Consider the following 15,447-nt stretch of genomic DNA (forward strand, 5'->3'; position numbering starts at 1 on the left):
TGGGGGTGGGGGGACAAAGCCCTTGATGTAAATCCCACCCAGGTATCCTCTCTTTATGGGAAAGATAGGAGTGTTTCTACAGAAACACTAATCCCTGAAGCCTTGGCCTGGCACTTGGGATCCAGGAGAAGTAGAGGCACAGGACAGCAACTGAGCAGTGCCTTGGCGACAAGGACGCCACGGCCTGAAGGAGTTGGGAAAGGAGCCTGGGGAAGAGGGAGCGAGCAGGCACTGGCCACGCCACGCCAGGCCTCCTCAGCCCCTCCTGTCCTATCGCCCAAGACCCCTTGGAAGGAAAGCTTCCTCACCCTCTCCCCACAAAGTCCCCTGTGAGACCCTGGAAGCCTGGGGGCGATGAGGAGCCCACTGACCCGTAAGAGGAGGGGGAAATGGTGACCTTGGGAAACTCCAGTTAGAATGTCCACCTGACTTCACCAGAGGACCCAGGAATGTCTGGCCCTAGGAGTCCCATGCATCTTCAGTTTCAGATTTATCCTCAGAGATGATCTCTTCTCTATTTAGACAAATAGGGCCCCGTCCTCTCCTCACCCAGTTGTGCTTTGAGGCTTCGTGTCCTGTAAATCGCCTTTTACCCCGTCACAGGCAGGCCTGCCCAAAAGGACACTCTGAGTGCCCGTTTCCTGGAGGCACTGACCCTCCAGCTACTGATTTCTCAGTCTGTGAGCCCTGCCCATCATTTCCACACTCCACCACCAGACACTAGGGCTCCCCCCTCCTCTAGACACTTCCCTGCCCTGATCCCTGACTCCCCAAAGACTCCTACCCCCCAAATTCCTAACTCTCTCTTCTCCCCTCTGAGTCAAGCAGTCACACGTTGAGACAAAGACATTCCCACAGGGTGCTTCTACCCACTGGATGAACTCTCCCAGCCAGTCCCTTCCAGAACTCCAAATAGTGTAAGATGGTGGTTTTTAGCTTTTTGTTTATTTTACTTTAAGGGTTCTTTCAACAAACAAAATCTTAGCAGAAGCCCAGCTACTAAACAGCTAAAGGTGGGCTCCTGAGTCCTGAGCCCCTCGGCCTTTCCTAAAGTTCAAACACAGAGCCCCAGGACTCTGCCAACAGTTTGAAAACAGAGGGCCTGGGGTCCCTGACACCCTGCATCCCCTCTCCTCCCCTGGGATGACCACTGACTTTGAATCCACTGGCCTCCACTCCCAGTGCCTGGGCTCCCAGTCCTTCAGTCGGAATAGAAGCTCCAGCCTCCCTGACTCCCTAGGTCCTCCCTTCCTCCTGCAGGCCGGCCGCGAGTACTCGCCTGCAGCCACCACTGCGGAAAATGGGGGCGGCAAAAAGAAACAGAAAGAGAAGGAGCTGGATGAGCTGAAGAAGGAAGTGGCCATGGTGAGCCCCAGCCTGCCCTGCAGGCCATGGGAAAATCTCCTACGCTGGGTCTCCCACGTGGGAAAGTCTCCCATGCAGCCCGTGCACTCCTGGATGCCCGTGCCCAGCCTCTCATGCTCCTTGCTCCCCTGCTGTGCTCTGAGTGCCCTCAGATGCATTCTAGACATGCTCAGCTTTCTTCCCCAAAGCAACTTGCTTTCCCTTCCCCAGGATGACCACAAGCTGTCCTTGGATGAGCTGGGCCGCAAGTACCAAGTGGATCTGTCCAAGGTCAGTGAAGGGGTGTCTAGGGAAGCACCAAAGAGGTGAGAGAAGCTTTTCCCTGAGAGAGCCTGAGGGAAAAAGGAGCTTTAAAATTCAAATCCAACCCTCTTTATGGTTAAGGAAACCCAAGGCCAGAGATGAGGGACTAGTTGGTGGCAGAGCCAAAACTAGGGTGCAGATCATCTGCTTCTTAGTCTATAGCTCCTTCCCTGGCTGCCTGGAAGCCAGGGCTCCTTACACTCCAAGGCCCCAGAGGGCCTCCGGGCAGCAGCTCAGTGACACCTCTCATGGAACCGACATACCTGTAGTAGTGAGGGAACCCAGGACTGCTGTCACAGTAAAGCCCTGGGCGCCCACTATGCACATAGCACTGGGGTAAGATTAGCCACTTTCCTGAGTCTTACAACAAGCCAGGTGTGGAGCCCTGTTCATTAAAGCAAGGACACTTGGGGAGAGTAACTTCCCTTGATTACGTCAATAGTTGGTGGCACGTCACATTACCAAGCCCATCATTTTGAAAAGTAATAAGTCATTCATCAAAAATGTAGGCCTTCCCTGACTGCCTTTTTGAAAATTCTATGCCCCCATCCTTGACCTTACCTTATTTTTTAAAATAACATGTTTCACTATCGGGCGGTAATGTCTGTTTATCGTGTATCCCCTCATGAGATCATCAGCTTCACAGGGCAGGGACTTGTGGCTCTTGTCCATCCCTGGAGCCTAGCTCTGACTCAATTGCCTGACGTGTAGGTGCTCAGTACACATTTATTGAATAAGCAAGAGGACAGATAGAAAAATAGTTAAGAAATGGCTTCTGCCTTCAAGGAGCTCAAAATCTAGCAGTCCAGTGCCTTGTGGTGAGTGCAGCCCTAGAATCATGCCTGGGATACAAGGGGACCAGAGAGGGATGTCTGGGCCAGCCTTGGGCTCAGGATAAAGGGTGAGGTGAAGCTTTCTGGGGAAACTGATGAGTGGAGACCAAGGCTGTGTGACATTGATGGTCAATAATGTAGGACCTTCTTGAATCCTTGGTGAAGGGGAGAATCTGAAGGACGAGAGAGATGAGGCAGGGTGGGGGGACGGGGCCAAGTAAGATGTCTTTTCAGAGAGCCTTATCCAGGCTGCCTCCAGAGGAGATTACTGGGGCCCTAACCAAAATGTGTCTCAACCCAAGGTTGACCAGAGTTGGGGGAGCCACAGCCCATATCCTCAGCCTTCAAAACCTCCAACACCCATTGCAAATGCCACCTCCTCCATGTGGCCTCTCCTGATGACCCCCACCCCTTCCAACCAGGTGGGATTTTTCCCTCCACCTGGACATTATGCCCCTGTGAGGTTCCTGGCGGGAAATGGTGAAGGGCCAGGTTGGTTCTGGATGTGAGATCAGCTCCCTCACCTCTCTTCACCTCCCTCAGGGCCTCACCAACCAGCGGGCCCAGGACATTCTGGCTCGGGATGGACCCAATGCCCTCACCCCACCCCCGACCACCCCTGAGTGGGTCAAGTTCTGTCGTCAGCTTTTCGGGGGCTTCTCCATCCTACTGTGGATTGGGGCCATCCTCTGCTTCCTGGCCTTTGGCATCCAGGCTGCCATGGAGGATGAACCGTCCAACGACAATGTAAGCCAGCACACCTGACCTCTGAACCAGCCAATGACTCTGTCCTGTAGCCCTAAATCTTCAGTACAGTGGGTCGGGGAGAGGCAGGGAGCAAGACCTCTTGTACAATCCCACAGCCCTTCAGCTCTTTGGACTGAAAAGGGGTGAGGCTTCTGAAAGTGAAAGTGTTAATTGCTCAGTCAGGTCTGACTCTGTGACCCCATGGACTGTAGCCTGCCAGGCTCCTCTGTCCATGGGATTCTCCAGGAAAAAATACTCGAGTGGGTTACTGGGACCTCCTCCAGGGGACCTTCCTGCCCAGAGATCAAACCCAGGTCTCCTGACCTCCAGGTGGACTCTTTACCATTTCAGCCACCAGGAAGCCTTCTATACACATCTAGAAACACCCCCTCCAACACACATACTCATGGTGGAGACAGCCTCTCCTTGTTCCTTCACACTTAAGTGGACTTGTCTCCACCCCCAGGTCTTTCCCCACTCAAGAAGCCCTAGTCCTGGGAACTCCCTACGATTTCCCCATCCCCTCTAGTCTTAGGTGGCTGGGGATTAGCAGGTTGGGGGGTGGGGTGGGAGAGGACTTTCTTCCACTACTCTCACTTTCAGACACAAACAAAGGGGGCACTAAACTCTCACCCTGAGTGGCAGCTGTCCCTCTAGGGCTGGGAAAAGTCAGGTCCCTCAAAGCCTTTGTCCTTACCAGCTTTATCTGGGCGTGGTGCTGGCAGCTGTGGTCATCGTCACTGGCTGCTTCTCCTACTACCAGGAGGCCAAGAGCTCCAAGATCATGGATTCCTTCAAGAACATGGTGCCTCAGGTAGATGGCTGGGGGCTGGGCTGTGGGCTGGGGCGTTAGGTTTCTGGGAGAGTCTGGCTTAGCTCTTCTCAACTCCTTGTGCTCAGAGAAGGAGGCTTGGGCAGAAAAGACCCTCCAGTTCTCCACACTGGGACCTATCTTGTTTCTAGGGGTGCCGGGTTTGTCCTTCTCCTTGATGGGGTTGGAGGTGAGGGGGGAGACGGGTGCAAGAGGAAGGTCGGGGTAGAGATGAGCACAACTTCCCCGCAGCAAGCCCTTGTGGTGCGAGAAGGAGAGAAGATGCAGATCAACGCGGAGGAGGTGGTGGTGGGCGACCTGGTGGAGGTGAAGGGTGGGGACCGCGTGCCCGCTGACCTCCGGATCATCTCTTCTCACGGCTGCAAGGTGAGGGCGCCGTGTCAGAGCTACTGGCGGAGTCTAAAAAGCAAGCTGTCTGAGGCTGCGAGGGGCCAGCTAGAGGCTTAAAGTTTGGGAGACTCGGGTCCAGGTGTCAACACCTGCCCCCACAGTGCCCAGCCCCACCTTGTCCTATACTAGAGCTTGCACGTTGTTTGCTTGTATCTGTGTGCCGTGAATGCTCTGCACCCCGGGTGTTTCTTTGATATCCACTTCATAGCAACAATTTATTGAGTATGTGTCAGATGCTTTATAGACATTCACACAGGCTATCTAATTTAACTCTGCCAGAGTGGTGTAATCACCCAGGGATGTTGTGCGTGGTCACACAGTCATTCCCCACACAACCATAGACAGTGCCGTTTTCACAGACTACAGAGTTAGTGGCTCCGCTGTAGGTATGCAGTGCAGACATTCTGCTTCCATTTCCATTTAAAGAAGAGTAAATCAGAAGCACTATTGGTTAAGTAACCAGCTCAAGGTCACAGAAGAAGTCGATGAGCCCAGATTCCAAACCAGAGCAGGGACAATAGCTGAGTAACACTATAAATATGTGATGAGAGCAAGTGTAATTCTGTCTCCAGTGTCATGGTGACTGAGTGTGGCTGGAGTCAGGACACAGTTGTGTGTGCACGAGCGTGTCTGCCTATCTGATGACCCCCACGCTGCCTTTCTCCTCAGGTGGACAACTCCTCCCTGACAGGCGAGTCAGAACCCCAGACCCGCTCCCCCGAGTTCACCCACGAGAATCCCCTGGAGACCCGCAATATCTGTTTCTTCTCTACCAACTGTGTGGAAGGTGAGAGACCAGCCTGGTGGGGAGCCCCTGCTTCCAGCAGCAGCTGTGAGAGGAGCCTGAATCGTGGGTCCCCAGGCAGGCCCATGGGGCTGTGGCCATGCTTGCTTGTCAAGAGCCTGGCTAGGGAGAAGGGAATCAAAGGGTCTGGAGCCCTGAGTATTACAGGAATAATCTCTCCAGCAGTGTGACCCTATGGAATAGCTACCTCCCCACAGTAAGAGCTCTGTTCTGTCCACCCCAGGACAGAGCGGGTTCCTAAGCCTTCAGATATGAGCCAAGACCACTATACGCACGCACACACACACACACATCCCCCAAACCAGCCTCAACTCCTAGAAGTCTTTGGTTTGACTGATGGCCCCCTTCACTCCTGGTTCTAGGGCTAGTTGCTTCACCTCTTGACTCTTGTTTGACCAGGACCCAGACTGGGGAAGGGGTAAGAAAGCATCCAGTCCAGGTGAACACTCGGGCCTTTCCTCAGGCCGCCTCCAGGCCTGGGCTTCACCAAAGGAACTGTTGGTCATGCACAGGCTGCCCGGTGGGCCCTCAGCTCTGGCTTCTAGAGATAACCAAAGGCCAGGAAGAGGCCCCAGAGCTGTCACCGCCGAGTGGCTGGAGTCCAGGCCCACCCGAAACCCTACCCTCTGTGGTTGTGAGTGGTGTCGGGGGCTGAGTTGAGCTGGTGGGAGGAAGTGTCTGACTAGACAATGAGCCTCAGAAAGTGGGTCAAACGGGCCTTGTATCTGCCGCCTCCCCCTTCCCCCCTCCACACACACCTCTCCCTTCTTGTATCTCATTTCTCTTCAGTGTGTTCTGTTTCTCTGGGCTTTTCCCTTCCTTCAGCAAGTTGGATTCACAGCAAAAAATATCACCACACATTGTTTCCTAAAGTTTTAATGTCCTGAGATTCTGAAAGTTGCTCTGCATTTCCCACAATTGGTAAAAATGCCTCGTAAAACATGCCACTGATTACCCTGAACTGACTTTGGAGAGAGGAGAGGAAATGAATGGAACTAATGTTTTTGGAGGGCCTATTATGTGCCAGATGTTGCTTTAGGTATATCACAGCACTGTCTCATTTCATTATTAAAATCAGTAGGAAGGAATTCACACAAGGATGCAAACCCAGGTTTGGCGGGTTCCGATGCATGCTCTTTCCACAACAGTGCACTTCCTCCCCTGAGTACCCCTGGAATGTCTACCTAAGAGCTAGTGGTTGCCTAGCTTCTTCTAGAGAGATTTGTACCTAGTGTCGAGAAACAAAAACTTATGCCTACATGGAAAATCCATAAGTGCTTTACTTACAAATTTACTTACGAACACAATATATTGTGTTCAAAAATATTGTTATATTTTTAAATGATAACAAGTGTGAGATTAGGGCTTCCAGGGTGGCGCGGTGGTAAAGAACCTACCTGCCAATGCAACAGACGCAAGAGATGTGGGTTTGATCCTTGGGTCAGGAAGATCCCCTAGAGAAGGAAATGGCAACTCACTCCGGTATTCTTTCCTGGGAAATCCTATGGACAGAGAAGCCTGGCAGGTGACAGTCCATGGAGTCACAAAGAATCAGACATGACTAAGCACACACAAGATCTAAGAGATGAGATTGATTTTACTGAAATAACCACAGGCAATACTTTTATTTCATTCACTGAATCTCCTCAATGTGAACTTTGAGTTTATTTGCAAGGATTTGCCCCCTACCCCCGCCCCAGGTCCAAGTATAAGAGAGAATAACATGCTGTTGCACTGAGTTCTGGGATTGGCCATCTGTCCTGGGAGAGGAAGCCAAGGGAGGTAGTCTTCTGGAGGCACCCTCCAGGATGGGAGTCCTTGGCTTATGCACTCTGTGCTGGCTTTCCTTTCCCAGGAAGCAGGAAGGGACTTCAGTTCCTAGGATCCCCAAGGTACCCAACCTGGTATCCCTTCCTGTGTTGCAGGCACTGCCAGGGGCATCGTGATTGCCACAGGTGACCGGACGGTGATGGGCCGTATAGCCACTCTGGCCTCAGGCCTGGAGGTCGGGCGGACGCCCATAGCCATGGAGATTGAGCACTTCATTCAGCTGATCACAGGGGTGGCCGTGTTCCTGGGGGTCTCCTTCTTCGTACTGTCCCTCATCCTGGGCTACAGCTGGCTGGAGGCGGTCATCTTCCTTATCGGCATCATTGTGGCCAACGTGCCCGAGGGCCTGCTGGCCACTGTCACCGTGAGTGGGTCAGGTTGAGGGGCTACCCGGGGAGGGCTCTGCTCCCCTGCCTCAAAAGCAAGAGAGGCTTATAGCTTTTCTGCAATTTTTTCACAATTTAGCCTCTAAAATCACACATTCGATTTCTCATTACTACATGGCTTAGAATGTGGGTCTGAAAAAGTCCGCTTTAGTGCCTGGCTCAGAGTTTGAGTAAGAAAAGTCTCAGGTTGGGCTGTGTCTTAGCACTCAGTTTTGCTCCCAGGGCTCTTGCTAGTCACCATTCCTCACAACCCTCGTTAGTCATCTCTCCACTGCCATCTGGAGCTCGTCCTGGCCAACCCTCCTGTCAAGCCTCTCTCAAAGGTCACCAGTGAGTGACTAGCAAATCCAGTGACCTTTCCTCAGCTCCCACCCTTCACTGTGCTGCTGAAATGGATACTGCTGTCCACGTCCCTAGCATTCTCTCCTTTGCGGAGGGCTGCGACAGGTTGCTGCCCCGGTTCTCCTCTCCCCTGTTCCCTGCAGCGTCTCCTTCTCCCCACCCCTCACTGGTCGTCAGGCCTCAGTGCTCTGTTCATCTCCTAATGCACCCGAGTGAGCTCTTCTCCTCCCAGTCCCTGGTGCCTGTTCCATTTTGATGACACGCACATACCTACACCCTGCTCTGGCCAAACACCTGCAACTCCTTACTGGACATTTCACCTAAATATACACTCATGATCTCAGCTCAACATGTCTAAAGTGGCACACATTCACGACTTACACCTAGGTCCCTCTCCATGTTCATGGAGTAGGGTCAAGAGAGGAGGGACAGAGCCATGGTCTGGGGTAAGAACAAGGTCATCTCCAGCTCCAGGTGGAGCCCTTTTTACTGCCCACTCTCTCTACCAGGTGTGTCTGACCCTGACAGCCAAGCGCATGGCTCGGAAGAACTGCCTGGTGAAGAACCTGGAGGCGGTGGAGACTCTGGGCTCCACGTCCACCATCTGCTCTGACAAGACCGGAACCCTCACCCAGAACCGCATGACCGTCGCCCACATGTGGTTCGACAATCAGATCCATGAGGCCGACACCACGGAAGATCAGTCTGGTGACTGGGCGCTCTACCCGAGTGGGGGGGAATGTTCAGAGCACCGGGGTTGGCAGGGCGGGTGGGATGAGATAAGGGCTCTAAAGTGGAGCCAACCTCCTTCTTCTCCCTCCTTTCCTCCCAGGGGCCACTTTTGACAAACGATCCCCGACATGGACTGCCCTATCCCGGATTGCTGGTCTCTGCAACCGTGCTGTGTTCAAGGCAGGGCAGGAAAACATCTCTGTGTCTAAGGTAAGGTGGGGGGTCCTCGCAGTCTACCCCCTTTCCTGACACACAGCTTCCCCTTTCACACCTTGTGGCTGCCCAGAGGGTGGTGTGCTTGGTCCTCCACTGTGACACTGAATTCTGCTTGTTGGCAGCGGGACACAGCAGGTGATGCCTCCGAGTCAGCTCTCCTCAAGTGCATTGAGCTGTCCTGCGGCTCCGTGAGGAAGATGAGGGATAGAAACCCCAAGGTGGCAGAGATCCCTTTCAACTCAACCAATAAGTACCAGGTGGGGTTTGGATGCCGGGTCAGGAGGAGAGGAAGGGATGGGAGTGAGGGGCACACAAAGTCAAGGGGGAATCCTCAGGCAGAGAGAGGCCCTCTGAGCATCAGCTCCTCTCACCCCTGCCTCATCCCCCTGGCAGCATGGATGACCAGACGTCTGGTTGCAACCAACTCCTGTCCCCAGCTCCCAAATCTTTGTTTCTTGTTTCTATAAGCTGCCACCCTCTCAACTCTTCTCCACATCCTCTGGCTCCAGTCCCCTAACAGTTCCATTCCATTCAGTTGAATCATACTTTGGAAATATCCTTAGGGTATCCCCCAGCCTGTCCCTGTTAAATGCCAGGACAGCAGCCTCAGAACCATAGGGGTGGGGCTTCCTTGGTGGTCCAATGGTTAAAAATCTGCCTGCCAATTCAGGGAACACGGGTTCAATCCCTGGTCCGGAAGATCCCGCTTGCCTCAAGGCAACTAAGCCCAGGCACCATAACTACTGAGCCCGTCCTCTAAAGCCCAAGAGCTGCAAACTATTGAAGCCCGTGTGCTTTAGAGCCCATGCTCCACGGGAGAAGCCACGGCAATGAGAAGCCCACACATTGCAACTAGAGAATAGACCTTGCTCACCGCAACTGGAGAAAGAGCTCATGCAGCAACGAAGACCCAGCGCAGCCAATAAATAAATAAATAAAATCTAAAAAGCCATATGGGTAAAGCCCCCTGAACCCAGTATGGTGATGGGGCATGCTGATGACGGAGCCACGTCGCCCGTAGCCCAGGGCCTGTCCTAAGTGATCAGAGTAAATATCTGCTGAGTGAATAAATGTCATATGGGAAAGTGACCGGCAGGTTGCAGGGTTATGACTATGAGGTCCAAACACCCATCCACACACACAGACTCTCGCTATGTTGCTAGTGGTCAATGGCTCAGGGGTTATTTTATTAAGGGAATCTTACCATCCTCTGCTCTTTGCCAGGCCCCGTGCTGGGTGCTGGAGCTTCTGAGACAAGTCTGGCCCCCTCTGTAACTGCCTGTCCTCTCTCCAGCTGTCCATCCACGAGCGAGAAGACAGCCCCCAGAGCCACGTGCTGGTGATGAAGGGGGCCCCTGAGCGCATCCTGGACCGCTGCTCCTCCATCCTGGTGCAGGGCAAGGAGATCCCTCTGGACAAGGAGATGCAAGATGCCTTCCAGAATGCCTACCTGGAGCTGGGAGGGCTCGGGGAGCGCGTCCTGGGTGAGGGGACAGAAGCAGGGAGCAGGGCTCAGGAAGGCCTCCCTGGGATGAGGGGCGCAGGGGGACACCCAAGTGACCACCAGCCTGCTCTCACTCCTCCCATCTGCCCTCTTCAGGCTTCTGTCAACTGAATCTGCCCTCTGCAAAGTTTCCTCGGGGCTTCAAATTTGACACGGATGAGCTGAACTTTCCCACAGAGAAGCTCTGCTTCGTGGGGCTCATGTCCATGATTGACCCTCCACGGGCTGCCGTTCCCGATGCTGTGGGCAAGTGCCGGAGTGCAGGCATCAAGGTACCGGCCTCACTTCGTCCCTCTTCCCAAACACCAAAGGTCCAGGGGATGTGAGGGCTGCTTCCCTGGGGAGACACGACCACGGGTGGCCTCCTTCCCACTGACCAAGAGGAGAAGCTATCCATCTGCAAGGAAAGTTTCAGCCCTGCCTTAGACTCTCACTCTGGTCCTTCTGCTCAGAGTAACCAGTCTTCCATGCCCATCCTCTCTCTCTCCAGGGCACAGCTCCTTCCACTCTGATTTCAAGCTGATCAGGCACCCCTGTCTTGGAGATCTAGTTGTTTTCCCCTTCCCAGGCACTGCCCACTCCTTCTCTCTAGCTGTTTGGGATGGGATTAGACCTTCTCAACAACTACTCCCTCTTCTGTGCTACGTGTGTGCTTCATTCAACAAATGTTTTATTGTTTACCAAGTATGTACCAGGCACTGTTCAAGGTGCTGGTGTTCAACAAACAAACAAAAGTCCTTTCCATCTTGGTTACTTTCTTGTTTCCAAGATACAGCTCTTTACCACTCTTAGCCTGTCCAGTTGCCAGTTCTGAGGCCATCGTTTGTTCTTCCTTTTTCAACATCTCACCTACTCCCAAAGTAGTTCAACTCAGTCTGTCTATTGAGGGCTGAACCGGGCACTGGGGATACGAAAACAAATAAGATACAGTGCCTGGCCTCCAGAGTTCATGATCCCTCTGGGGGAAAGATGCCTTAAAATTAATCACAGAGCAATTTCAACAGCTAGGGTCTTTGCGCACCTGCTAAGGGGCAGATACTCTAATAATAAAAAGAGTCCATTGTTTTGTGAGGCTTTATATTGGCGCCAGTGGTAAATAATCTGCCTGCCGAAGCAGGAGACTCAAGAGACATGGGTTTGACCCTTGGGTCGAGAAGATCCCTGGAGTAGGAAATGGCAAGCCGCTCCAGTATTCTTGCCTGGAGAAACCCATGGACAGAGGAGCCTGGTGGGCTATAGTCCATGGGGTCGCAAAGAGTTGAATACAACTGAGCAACTAAACAGCAACCACCACCAGAATATGTATCAGGTACTATTCTAAGCACCAAATCCGCATGATCTCATTTGATCTTCACTACAACCCTATAAGTAGGCACTACTATTTTCCCTTTTTTTACAGAAGGGAAGCTGAGGCTTAGAGTAACATGCCCAAGGCCTCAGAGTTAGTAAGTGGTAGAGCTGGGATTTGAACCAAGGCATCTGCTATTTTTTAACCATCACACTCAAGCACTTGTGTGTATATATGTACATATATGTGATTTCTGAACCCTGCCACCACTCTTTGTCTGTAAGGTAGGCATCACTACTCCCATTTAAAAATAAAACAAGCTGAGACTCAGAACGGTAAGTAGCTTTCCCAAAATAAAACTGCTATTAAGAGGGAGATTGGCTAGAGGAAGCCTGGCCAGCTCATCCGGAAAGCCCATGCTCCCCTTGTCACCTGGCAGCCTGTTGCCATGATCAGAACTGTTGCCAGGCCTGGGAAGGCACGTCCAGGAAACTCAGAGCAGCAGTGAGCAATTAAGTCCACCTTGGAGAACTGGACAGTTTTACAGAGGGCATGATATTCGATCTGGTCTTCGAAGGGTGAAGAGCATTTGGAAAGGAGGGAGGGAGTGGAAGGCAGGAGCAGAGAACAGCGTGTACCCTGTCGTGGTTGAGCTGTTCAGGGCACATGGGGGTGGCACTGGGAGGTGGCTGCAGAGTGGCTGGGATGGAGACTGGAGCCAAGGCCAGGGCCAGTTGGAAGGACTTTGCTTAAATGCCAGTCTTGGGCTTTATCCCGTGAGCCACTGGGAGTCACAGGTATCACAGGACAGAGCTAGCTCTTAGGAGGCTAGACCTACATGGAGGAGGGGCTGCACTTGGAGAAGAGTTAACTCGAGTCAGAGAGACAGTGTAAGAAGGTGACACAGTAGCACAGGCAAGGAAATGACCCAAATGAGGGCAGCGACAAAGGGAGTGGAGGAGTTAACACTTGACAGATGTTTTGAGAACTTGGTGGGCAAACTCAAATCGAGAGGCAAGGAAGATCCAGAAGACAGAGGGACTGGATGAACAGAGGGACAGAATCTCAGGTGGGGAGCAGAGAGGGAGGCTCAGTGAGGGTGGTGGGAATAGATCACTAGTTCTACTTGCCCTGACATTGGAAGGGTCTGTAAGATGCTCAGGGGAGATGTTTCTGGGAAAGCAGGAATATGCCTACCAAGGGAGGACAGGGCTTCAAGGAGAGGGTGGTGGACAGGGCCAAACTCCTCAGGAGGTGAAGAAGGATGAGGACTGCAAAGATGTTTCTGTCTTTCAGTTGGGAGGCCCGTATGGCCTTTGGGGGTGGAAGAGAAGGCAGTGGGGCCTAAAGAGGCTTCCTTCTCAGATCTGTGGGTTTCACTCCAAAAACCCCCACATGCAAATGCTGTCCTAAGCCAGCTCTGACGCTTATAAAAGCCTCTTATCCAGCCTCTCAGATGCTAACCACCCACCTCATCCAACCGCATCCATTCTGCAACAGCAGCAATGAACATCGTTGCTGTTGAGGCGGGGAACCCCGTGGTGAAGGGATGGCAGAGGCAGAGGAGCATGAGACGGAAGGTAGAGGGAGAGCCAGAGGAGGTGTCCCCTCCCATCCCTGCCCAGTCCAGTCGGGATGCCAGCAGCCACCACATTGAGCAGTAAGAAAGCCATGTCCGTCCTGGCTCCTGGGATGCAGCAATGAAGGGGCTGCAACCGAAGGGGCTAAAACAGACAGCCGAAGCCTTTAGTTCCTCATCAGTGAGATGAAGGAGCTGTTAAGTCTTTCCAACTCTGACAATCTTGTATCCCATGGAATCCAAACTCCTAAACAATCCTAGAGGCTCCTCTTACAGGGAACCCGCATTAACCTCGTTACGCTATTAGAGAGGCTTTCCTGCATTTAGGCAAATGTTCTGTGTATCTCCTGAACACAACCTGCCATCTCTCCCTCTCACCCTCCCTCCCAAACACACACAGTTCAGTCATTTTGGCTGGGCCCACTTCCAGCCCCACTACCCACTATCCACTGGTCCCACTTCCAGCCCCACTGTTTAGTTGGAAGACTTTGGGGAAGGAATAAAAGGAGAAAAGAATGGAATGCTTCTTTCCTTCTCTCTTTTCTTCTTCCCGCCAGGTGATCATGGTGACCGGTGACCACCCCATCACAGCCAAGGCCATTGCCAAAGGCGTGGGCATCATCTCAGAAGGCAACGAGACAGTGGAGGACATTGCCGCCCGGCTCAACATTCCTGTTAGCCAAGTCAACCCCAGGTGAGGCTCCGCAGGACCCCTCGCCATCAACTCAGCCTCTCCCACAGGACACTCGAGCATCCCGGGCTCTCCCTAACCTCTGGTTCCCCGGTCCTGAGTGGGTGACCAGGCTGTGCTGTGTAACCGTGAAGACATCACTTTCCCTTCCTGAGCCTCCATTTCCTCAAGATGAGGGTGTCTCTGCGCTGCCAGGTTGCTATGGGAGCGAGATACGTGTAACCAGCACGTGGCCTAGCACACGTGCAGATGACCACGGTGACGCCACACGGGGAGGACTGAGCGCCATCCCCTCTAAGAGAGAAGTGGGAAAGGCAGGGCACTGAGCTGCAGAAGGAGAGGGGGACTGAAGCTGTGGGGGAGTCCCTGCAGCAGCGAGGAGGGGCAGGGGGTGCTCTCAGGCTCCAGGGAATCAGTGGGCTCTGCCCCTGCCTCCAGAGAAGCCAAGGCGTGTGTGGTGCATGGCTCTGACCTGAAAGATATGACGTCGGAGCAGCTGGACGAGATCCTCAAGAATCACACGGAGATCGTCTTTGCCCGGACGTCTCCTCAGCAGAAGCTCATCATCGTGGAGGGCTGCCAGAGGCAGGGGGGGGTGGGGGGCAGGGGCCAGGGCCAGGGCCAGGGCCAGGCGTGTGCAGGGGCTGCACCCCCAGCTCTGGCTGTACCCTCTCCCCAGGGAGCCATTGTGGCGGTGACTGGGGATGGGGTGAATGACTCCCCGGCGCTAAAGAAGGCGGACATTGGCATCGCCATGGGCATCGCCGGCTCTGACGTTTCTAAGCAGGCCGCCGACATGATCCTGCTGGATGACAACTTTGCCTCCATCGTCACTGGCGTGGAGGAGGGTGAGGGACTGCACAGGCTGGGGTGGCACCCCGGATTCCGAGCTGGCACAGCTGCTTCCCTGCCTTTTACCTCAATTACAGACTCAACTCAGGGTTTCAGGCATCCACCTTCTGATTTAGCTCCAATACAAAACTCCCCCTACTGGGAAGATGGGCAGCCATGCTTGCAGGAGCCAGGGGTGGGCAGGGTCCCTCCAGCCTCCCTAATGCCCTCAGGACCTCCCCACAGGCCGCCTGATCTTTGACAACCTGAAGAAATCCATCGCCTACACCCTGACCAGTAACATCCCCGAGATCACCCCTTTCCTGCTGTTCATCATCGCCAACATCCCCCTGCCTCTGGGCACCGTGACCATCCTCTGCATTGACCTGGGCACTGATATGGTGAGGCCAGGGGTTGAAGGAGGTGGTGGGGCAAGGCAGTCGTGGGCTGCAGTGGGTAGGGATAGGCAGCAGAGGGAAGAAGAGGTGCAGCAGGGGCACCCGAGGAGGCTGGGAGGGTTGCAGAGAAGAGAAGCACAGGCCTGGAGGATGAGCGGGTTTGGGGAACTTACTAAGTGTTTGAATTGTGTCGAAGATTCTTCACTGCTGGTCATCCTCTGCTCCCACCCTCTCCCTTCAAATGCCCTCCCCACCACCCACGGCCCCCTTGCACAGGTCCCTGCCATCTCCTTGGCCTATGAGGCAGCTGAGAGTGACATCATGAAGCGGCAGCCGCGAAACCCGCAGACGGACAAGCTGGTGAACGAGAGGCTC

The 15,447-nt window shown here is 53.6% G+C and overlaps 1 protein-coding gene across 1 annotated transcript in view; it reads left to right on the forward strand.

Annotated features, from left to right (window-relative positions):
* ATP1A2 (ATPase, Na+/K+ transporting, alpha 2 polypeptide) overlaps positions 1-15,447 on the forward strand; it is a 25,363-nt gene that overhangs the window by 3,632 nt on the left and 6,284 nt on the right. The window contains exons 2-18 of the mRNA XM_010846873.1: positions 1,261-1,365; positions 1,576-1,635; positions 3,045-3,248; positions 3,949-4,062; positions 4,312-4,446; positions 5,140-5,257; positions 7,201-7,469; positions 8,343-8,541; positions 8,666-8,775; positions 8,904-9,038; positions 10,076-10,265; positions 10,382-10,557; positions 13,710-13,846; positions 14,282-14,432; positions 14,523-14,691; positions 14,921-15,075; positions 15,349-15,447. Of these exons, the coding sequence (XP_010845175.1) occupies positions 1,261-1,365; positions 1,576-1,635; positions 3,045-3,248; positions 3,949-4,062; positions 4,312-4,446; positions 5,140-5,257; positions 7,201-7,469; positions 8,343-8,541; positions 8,666-8,775; positions 8,904-9,038; positions 10,076-10,265; positions 10,382-10,557; positions 13,710-13,846; positions 14,282-14,432; positions 14,523-14,691; positions 14,921-15,075; positions 15,349-15,447 (2,526 nt within the window). The remainder of the gene's footprint in view (positions 1-1,260; positions 1,366-1,575; positions 1,636-3,044; positions 3,249-3,948; positions 4,063-4,311; positions 4,447-5,139; positions 5,258-7,200; positions 7,470-8,342; positions 8,542-8,665; positions 8,776-8,903; positions 9,039-10,075; positions 10,266-10,381; positions 10,558-13,709; positions 13,847-14,281; positions 14,433-14,522; positions 14,692-14,920; positions 15,076-15,348) is intronic.

The sequence above is a fragment of the Bison bison genome, unplaced genomic scaffold (assembly GCF_000754665.1).
Source record: "Bison bison bison isolate TAMUID 2011002044 unplaced genomic scaffold, Bison_UMD1.0 scf7180017864240, whole genome shotgun sequence".
Taxonomy (NCBI): Eukaryota; Metazoa; Chordata; class Mammalia; order Artiodactyla; family Bovidae; genus Bison; species Bison bison.